Source organism: Plasmodium coatneyi, chromosome 10 (genome assembly GCF_001680005.1).
Source record: "Plasmodium coatneyi strain Hackeri chromosome 10, complete sequence".
Lineage (NCBI taxonomy): Eukaryota > Apicomplexa > Aconoidasida > Haemosporida > Plasmodiidae > Plasmodium > Plasmodium coatneyi.
The window spans coordinates 571445-580827 of record NC_033565.1 but is presented as its reverse complement, the minus strand read 5'-3'; the positions used below and the strand labels follow the sequence as shown (position 1 = coordinate 580827).

Genomic DNA, 9383 nt, shown 5'->3' with positions numbered 1-9383 from the left:
GAAGCCGCGAAAAAATATATACGAAAAAAATGTTTTTTAATTAGTATAAATTATGCATATATGTATTCTTTGTTTTTTCCTTTTATCTTTTTTATTTTTCTTTAATACATTTTTCCATTTTTGTCATTTTTGTACTTGCCTTTTATGAATATATTATTATGCAGCGGTAATTTTATTTTCGATAAACATTTATTTTGTTAAAATAAAAGTTATGAATGATAGGCAGCCGTCGTTTTTGAATGATACCACTTTGATGAAACAGTTAGGTACAAATGTTTACGACATTGCATCGATAAAAAATTTTATATTGTAAGTTTTTTTTTTTTTTCTTTTTTCCAATGATCACATGTAGAGCTTTTATATGTTCTACTTCTTTATCCGAATAGCTTAATTGTTTTTTGTGCCTGTTCATATCGCATTTTTGTGTGTATATGGATTTAGCTGGCTAGTGTTGTATCGCACGAAGTGCACGTGAGATGCGTTGTGTACACTTATGCATTGTGAACAGAACGCTTTTACGTCGGGCTCCGTGACGTACGTCCTGTGCCTTTTTGTTCCGCCCTCTCTCCCTTTCCCGTAACTCCTCTCCGTTTGACAATTTCGGGGACATTGTTCCGTAGCCGTCCCGATGCTATAAATGTGATATGTGCACACGGACTGTGCATTCTTGTAAGTCCCTCTCCCGCACGTCGCTGTGTGTATCGTGTATTCGCATGAAAAACGTGCCGCACGTGTGATAATTTCTTACGAGCCAGCTCCCTGACAGCGTACCGTTATAATTGTGGCACCGCTTGTTTTGTATCTCGTCCGCCCGTTAGTGCGTTTATGCCTCTCCACCCGCTGTGCTAACCATCGAAAATGAAAAAGGATCAAAGGCAATCAATAGACGATAGTAGCCGGAGTAAAAACCTGAGTATTAAAGATGAAGTGGAAAAGGAATTGAACAAGAAGGGTACCTTCGAATTGTATAAGAAGATAAAGACCCAGAAAATTCCCTTCTTTCTACCGTTCAAATGTTTGCCGCCAAGTCATAGGAAGCTGTTAGGCGTATCCTTCGTGTGCGCCACTATATCAGGGGGCTCCTTGCCCTTCTTCGTGTCAGTTTTTGGGGTCATTATGAAGAATATGAACTTAGGAGAAAATGTAAATGATATTATATTTTCCCTCGTGCTGATTGGTATTTTCCAGTTTGTTCTGTCCTTCATTTCGAGCTTCTGCATGGATATCGTAACGACCAAAATTTTGAAGACGCTGAAGATAGAATTTTTGAAAAGTGTATTTTATCAGGATGGTCAATTTCATGATAATAACCCCGGCTCAAAATTGACATCGGACTTGGACTTTTACTTAGAACAAGTGAATGCAGGGATAGGGACGAAGTTTATTACCATATTTACGTACGCAAGTGCATTCTTAGGTCTATATTTTTGGTCCCTTTTTAAGAACGCCAGACTGACTCTCTGCGTAACGTGTGTATTCCCCCTGATATATATCTGCGGTGTTATTTGCAATAAGAAGGCGAAGGTTAATAAGAAAACGTCTCTCCTGTATAATAACAACACCATGTCCATCATCGAAGAAGCATTAGTTGGCATTCGAACAGTTGTGAGTTATTGTGGTGAGAATACTATATTGAAAAAATTTAACCTTTCAGAGAAGCTGTACAGTAAGTACATGTTGAAGGCAAATTTAATGGAGTCTTTACACATTGGTATGATTAATGGGCTCATTTTAGCATCTTACGCTTTTGGTTTTTGGTACGGAACGAGAATTATCATTTCCGATTTGAGCAACGACCAACCTAGCAATGACTTCCATGGAGGCTCAGTCATCTCCATCCTGTTGGGAGTACTCATCAGTATGTTTATGCTGACCATCGTTTTGCCAAACATAACGGAATATATGAAATCGTTGGAAGCTACGAACAGTCTGTACGAAATTATTAATAGAAAGCCTCTCGTTGAAAATAACAATGATGGAAAGAAATTAAAGGACATTAAAAAAATCCAATTCAAGAATGTACGTTTTCATTATGATACTAGAAAGGATGTAGAAATTTACAAGGATCTTAATTTTACCCTGACGGAAGGAAAAACATATGCATTTGTTGGAGAGTCAGGTTGCGGAAAGTCAACCATCCTGAAGTTAATAGAAAGATTGTATGACCCAACTGAGGGAGATATCATTATTAACGATTCGCATAATTTGAAAGACATAAACCTCAAATGGTGGAGATCCAAAATAGGGGTTGTTAGCCAAGACCCACTTCTCTTTAGCAACTCGATTAAGAACAACATCAAGTATAGTTTGTACAGTTTGAAAGATTTGGAATATTTATCTGACCAATTGGATGAAGATGGTTTTGCTTCTCAAAATGGTGCTAAGAAGCGAAACAGCTGCAAAGCCCAATGCGCAGGGGATCTAAACGACATGATGAAAACGACCGACTCGACTGAACTGTTACAAGTGAGCAAGAACTACGATACGATTGAAGATTCCGAAGTTGTTAGTGTTTCGAAGAAAGTGCTAATCCACGATTTTGTGTCCGCTCTTCCAGATAAGTATGAAACGCTGGTCGGTTCTAATGCATCAAAATTGTCAGGTGGACAGAAACAGAGAATCTCCATCGCTAGAGCTATTATTAGGAACCCCAAAATTCTCATCCTCGATGAAGCCACATCATCCTTAGACAACAAATCCGAATACCTAGTACAGAAAACGATAAATAATTTGAAAGGAAACGAAAACAGAATTACCATCATTATCGCCCATAGGTTGAGTACCATCAGATATGCCAACACCATTTTTGTCCTCTCCAACAGAGAAGGCGGAAACAGTTCCACTGTAGATGTAGATATAATCGGCGAAGACCCAACAAAGGACAACAAAGAAAGCAATAAGAAAAATGCAAAAAAAGGTGACAAGAACCAAAACGACAAAATGTCCAACGCAGGAAGTTACATCATCGAACAGGGCACACATGACTCACTCATGAAGAACAAAAACGGAATTTACTACACCATGATTAATAATCAGAAGGTGTCCTCCAAAAGTTCTGGTAACAACGATAATGACAAGGACTCAGATATGAAGAGCAGCGTTTATAAGGATTCTGAACGAGGTTACGACCCAGACGAAATGAACGGCAATGGAAAAAATGGAGATGAAAGTGCATCAGGCAAGAAGAGTAATAAGATGAATGATGCAAATACGGGTAACAAAAATGCCGGAGGAAGATTTGCCTTTTTGAGAAACCTGTTTAAGAGAAAACCCAAAGCGCCAAACAACCTCCGCATGGTGTACAGAGAAATATTTTCGTACAAAAAGGACGTCGTCATTATAGCGTTAAGTATTATCGTAGCCGGAGGGTTATACCCAATGTTTGCTCTTTTGTATGCTAAGTATGTGTCCACGCTGTTCGATTTTGCAAACCTGGAGGCGAACTCGAATAAGTACTCCCTCTACATCTTAGGCATCGCCATTGCCATGTTCATTTCGGAGACGCTGAAAAATTACTACAACAACGTGATAGGAGAGAAGGTGGAGAAAACCATGAAACATCGACTGTTCGAGAATATTCTGTACCAAGAAATTAGCTTCTTTGATCAGGACAAACATGCCCCAGGATTGTTGTCATCACACATTAATCGGGATGTTCATTTGTTGAAAACTGGTTTAGTAAATAACATAGTCATTTTTACGCACTTTATAGTTCTCTTCCTCGTTAGTATGGTTATGTCGTTTTATTTCTGTCCAATCGTGGCTGCTGTGCTGACCGGAACGTACTTCATTTTTATGAGAGTGTTTGCTATTAGAGCAAGATTGTCAGCCAACAAGGATGTAGAGAAGAAGCGAGTCAACCAACCAGGCACCATCTTCGTATACAACAGTGATGATGAAATATTTAAGGATCCCAGTTTCCTGATCCAAGAGGCGTTTTACAATATGAACACGGTTATTATTTACGGGTTGGAGGATTATTTCTGTACGCTGATTGAGAAGTCTATTGATTATTCGAATAAAGGACAAAAGAGAAAAACGCTAGTCAATTCTATGCTGTGGGGTTTTAGTCAAAGTGCCCAGCTCTTCATTAACAGTTTTGCCTACTGGTTTGGTTCCTTCCTAATTAGTAGAGGTACAATAGAAGTGGACGATTTTATGAAATCCCTGTTTACCTTTTTGTTCACCGGTAGTTACGCCGGAAAGTTGATGTCCCTAAAGGGAGATTCAGAAAATGCAAAATTGTCCTTCGAAAAATACTACCCCTTAATTATGAGGAAGTCCAATATCGACGTTCGAGATAATGGAGGCATTAGAATTAAGAACAGTAATGACATAAATGGAAAAATAGAAATCATGGATGTCAATTTTAGATACATGTCCAGACCAAATGTCCCCATTTACAAAGACTTGACCTTCTCCTGTGATAGCAAAAAAACGACAGCTATTGTTGGCGAAACCGGTAGTGGAAAATCTACGGTAATGAGCCTACTGATGAGATTCTACGATTTGAAAAATGACCACCACATTGTTTTTAAAAATGATCACACTGGTGAGATGATGAACGAGCAAAACGAACAAGGCGACGAGGAACAAAACGTGGGAATGAAAAATGTAAACGAATTCAGTTCATCGAAGGAGCATTTAGATGGACAAAACGGTGCCGTGTTTAAGAACAGTGGAAAGATACTACTAGATGGGGTAGACATATGCGATTACAATTTGAAGGACTTAAGAAATTTATTCTCCATCGTCAGCCAAGAACCCATACTCTTTAATATGTCCATTTATGAAAACATCAAATTCGGCAAAGAAGACGCTACTAGGGAGGATGTAAAACGTGCTTGTAAATTTGCTGCGATTGATGAATTTATTGAATCTTTGCCAAACCAGTATGATACGAACGTGGGACCCTATGGAAAAAGTTTATCAGGTGGACAGAAACAGAGGATTGCCATTGCAAGGGCGTTATTGAGAGAACCCAAAATTCTTCTGTTAGACGAAGCAACCTCTTCTCTGGACTCCAATTCAGAGAAGCTGATTGAGAAGACCATCGTTGATATTAAGGATAAAGCGGACAGAACAATTATTACCATTGCACACAGAATTGCCTCTATTAAGAGATCCGATAAAATTGTCGTTTTTAACAACCCAGATCGAACTGGCTCCTTTGTACAGGCCCAGGGAACGCATGAGGAGCTCCTGTCTATACAGGACGGCATTTATAAGAAGTACGTCAAGTTGGCTAAGTAAAGGTCCAGAAGGGGAGCACCTTCTGCTTGTATAATGATATGGACCCACTCTGCGCCGTACCCCTGCGCAACATTCCGCTAACGGCTAGGAAGTGCAACAGAAAAAAAATGCTCTGTGCAAATGAAAAAATACCGAGAGCAAATACGAAGGCGAGGCGTGCTCTGCTCTGCATGGGCATAATGCGCTCATGCGTGATCAGGAGCACGGGGTTCTACATCCCGGGGTAAAAAATGTACATACAATTGTTTATAAAAAAAAAAAAAAGCTGCGCCCACGACTACGAACGAAACCTTTGAATTGTTAACGTAGCTTATTGATGATGTGTTTTCAGGAACCAATTCCCCTTTTTTGTGTGTAAAAAATATTTTTCGCATATGATGAGCATATGAGTGGAGGCGCCACGTGCATTTGTATAATAAAACGTGCACATGTGTACGTGTGCACCTATATTTATATATTTTTTTTCCCATTTTTTTTTAATGTATATGCTTGTTTAACTGAATTTTTTTTCAACTTTGGGAATTAGCCAATATACAATAATTTTGTACACACTACTTTTTGGACCACTTTGCGAAAAAAAAAAAATTACTGTATCGGAAGGAGATAAGCTTTTCCGCTACAGCGCATGATCGTGGACCAAGGGCGAGCTAACACCCCTTAACGTAGTAAACCTATTTAACCGCCCGCATGGGTTAGCTTTTTGCCCTAGTTATTAAGCGAATCATTTAGCACACATGCAGTTTGTGAGCTGTCTTCCTTGTAATCACGAAGAGGAAAAAAACTTTCCCTTCATCGAAAACAAAATTTGCACCATCGCACTCCCCCCGGGGAGAACCAATTTGAGCGTTTAATGTTAAAAATATGCGTTCTTTTCCCTTCTGCTTATTAATTTTACGATGTTATACCATTTCAGGGTGGGTGAAAAAGAAAGGGTAAAAAAAAAGATGTGCCAAATGGGTAATTCCACTTCCTGGGAAAGTAGTTATATCCCAGAATGGCACTTTTTAATGTTCTCATTAAAGCATATTTGATGTTTCAGGTTGGTGCCTTTAAAGGGTCGCTGCACGGGCGGTGTGGGTACAAACCCCACACGCCTTTATATGGGCATCCCGTGAGCACACTTCGTGCATGTACATATTCATGCGGGCAACAAAACCGTCTGTGTTTACATCTTTGCATGGAGCAAAAATATGTATATACCCCCCATGGGGAAGTACTAAAAAGTAAAAAGAAAAAAATAAAAAAAAAAGAAAAAGGCGAGGTTAGTCCAGGACAACCATTTTAGCCCAAAATTTTGCATATCTCGTCGTAGTGAGGAGAATGGTTAATGTTGCCATACACAACAACCGTTGGCTTGGTTTTCAAAAAGTGGCCTACGATCCGGTTTATGTCTTCCTTGGTTACTGCATCTATAGCGTCACATAGCTGTTTTCCGGAGAGAACACGATTTAGAATCATCATTTGTCTAGCCAAGTCTTCCATTAATATGGACTTATACTCTAAGCTCATCCACATAAAACTTTTCAGACTTTTCTTTGCTCTATTCAACTCTTCATCGGTAACTTTATTCATTTTTTGAAACTCCAAAGCCATGGCATTTATTATGTCCATCGTGTTGGCTGGTTCACCGGTGAAGTAGAGTCCAAACAAACCCGTATCTGAATGCTGTGTACTAAAGGCCATACAAGATTCTATGAAATTATAATTGTTCAGAACATTTAGGAATAGTCTAGAATACATTCCTTTTCCTGGTCCTCCGGTAGAGAAAGAGCCGCCCCCACCCATGAGGGTTTGCAACACGGTTAAGGTAATCATATCAGATGTTTTCCAACCACCTTTCGTTTCATACGCTATAGCAATGTTGGTCTTTTTAACATTTTTATCTTCTACGCTTACAAACCCACCAGTATATTTTGGAGTCACTTCCTTCTGGTTTGTATACGGTATGGACACATAGTCTTGAAAAGCTCTGGATGTCCATTTGGTTAATTCGTCGTGGTCTACATTGACACCAACTAGGGTCATATTTTTTGGAGAAAAATGCTTGAGCATAAAATTTCTTAAATTATTGGCAGTGTAATTCTCTACACTGGATTCACACACATACAGCTTATTCCCTAAGGTGTTATTGTACCATGCGGTGTTATGCAGTAATTCAGTTATGTACAGTTCGTTGTTTTCAAATAACTTAGCTCGCATGGTGTTGAGTCTATTTACATTATTTTTCATTTCCCACGATAAAAAGCGCGGAAATAAAACGTTTCCGATTAGTAGGTTTGTCACTACGGGTAGGTACTCCTTCAAGCATTCGCAGGTGTACACTATGTGCTCACGAAACGCGTTGCAGCTTACGTTCGCTCCTATTTTTTCCAGCGATTTTATCGTCCTCAGGTGGGATAGGTGCGCTGTGCTGTGGAAGGCCATGTTTTCCAGCATCACGCTCATGCCCTGCTCGTTCACCTGGTCGTTTATTTCTTCGTACCTGGACCCGCACTTCACATACAGCCCTGCGGGGGAAAAATTGGTCATAGGAGGTGGTATGGTACATTAGGCAGTGTAAAGAATGGTTAAACCAGGATAGGCGCTGTTATGCGTTGTTATGCGCTGAGCCCCGCTCAGGGGCCTCTCTTACCTATTGAACAAACGCTGTTATTCCTATTGGTGGAAATAATCCTGAGGTCATTTTCCAAAACTGAGAAATGTAACTTCTCGTCCACCTGCTTGAAGGCAGGCAACTCCGACTCCTTTATTACAGCAATGTTAAGGGGGATGTCTTTATAGATGTTTTTCTTCCCTTCATTAAAATAGTAGTAATCAAATTTCACCTCCTTAATGATGTCTTCAATTTTCTCCTTCTTGAATGTTACTTTTGCCAAATTTTGTTTTTCCCCTGAGTATAACTTTTCTAAGTTGGGATTTCTCTTCAGCTTTAGGGCTTCACTGCTGAATAGTTGTTTCCCCGGTTTGTTCCTACCGAGAACTATTTTGAACTTTTGTACATTTGCGTTCATTTTTGTGTATGATTTTTTAAGAGAGGTGAAAAGAAACGGAGGGTTCAGCCCCAACTGGTGTGGCAATATAGTTAGGAGGTGGGAACAAGAGGCGCTTCTGTCGTTACACGGATAAGCGGATATGTGTTTGTTGGCCCATAAGAGGCTACTCACACATGTGTGCAACTATAGCTTGTGTGCGCCTTTGCCGGCATGTTCACATGTACTCAGTCTCCAAACAGTGGCAATGGTAATGACCCTTTCCGAGGGACATAAAAATGTACACTTTAAACAATAATAATGAGGCGAGGAATTGACTGAAAATATATTGCTTTCTTTTTCTAAAAAAATGCATAAATTGAATGCGCGTTTTGTTCTTTTTTTTTCCCCTTCCTTCTTCTTTCGTACTTCTTTACCTATTTAATTGAGCACAGATCGTAATAAATGAACGATAGGCTTATATAGAAAAAAAAAGGGGGGGGAAGGAAATTCACAAATTTGGGGTACATATCTCCTTAACAGCGAGGAGCGTTAAGCATAACTCTGCTCTTCTTCTTTGCGCATTACATGTTTAATCACATTCTGAAAAAGGGTTGTTTCTTTACGCAAAGCGGCACAGATAAGCATTCCATTTCACCATTTTTTGGAAGAAAAATGGGTGTACTATTTTAACGGAGAAAAGCAAAGCGGTAATAAAATAAAAAAAAAAAAAAAGTCAGCAGCGAGATGTATGCAAGGTTAACACTCCACATCGCGGCACGCATACGTAAATTGGTATATGTACATGTGCATATATAAATTATGCGTACGTTTATGTGTTCGTGCCCACCGCCCATATGTGCTTGGGGAAAAATATATTTTGTTGTGCTCAGCTGAACAGCTTGCCCATCCCGTTGCACCACTCAGTTTCGCAGATCAATGCCATTCGGGGAAAATATAAATCGCACCTACCACCTGGTCATTTCACGTCATAGCGTTTCTGACATGGCTTAACATTGGTCAACTGCGTACTGTAGGAGGGATATACAATTGTGGGCGTTTTTCCATTCCTGACAGTTTTGTTGCGTTCGGGGTGAATTTATTTCCCCCACCGGGAAAATGCCTGTGTCCGCTTAAGGCAGAGCAAGCGCATTATACACC

General features: G+C 39.7%; 2 protein-coding genes across 2 annotated transcripts; one reads left to right on the top strand and one right to left on the bottom strand.

Annotated features, from left to right (window-relative positions):
- Nucleotides 1–858: 858 nt before the first annotated feature.
- PCOAH_00029310 (Multidrug resistance protein) lies at nucleotides 859–5253 on the top strand (the record flags this gene model as incomplete). Its single annotated transcript, XM_020059733.1, has 1 exon — nucleotides 859–5253. One exon carries the CDS (start codon nucleotides 859–861, stop codon nucleotides 5251–5253), a length of 4395 nt encoding a protein of 1464 aa, XP_019915241.1.
- Nucleotides 5254–6534: 1281 nt separating this feature from the next.
- On the bottom strand, nucleotides 6535–8264 carry PCOAH_00029300 (Mitochondrial processing peptidase alpha subunit; the record flags this gene model as incomplete). Its single annotated transcript, XM_020059732.1, has 2 exons — nucleotides 6535–7760; nucleotides 7886–8264. 2 exons carry the CDS (start codon nucleotides 8262–8264, stop codon nucleotides 6535–6537), a joined length of 1605 nt encoding a protein of 534 aa, XP_019915490.1.
- Nucleotides 8265–9383: the final 1119 nt, after the last annotated feature.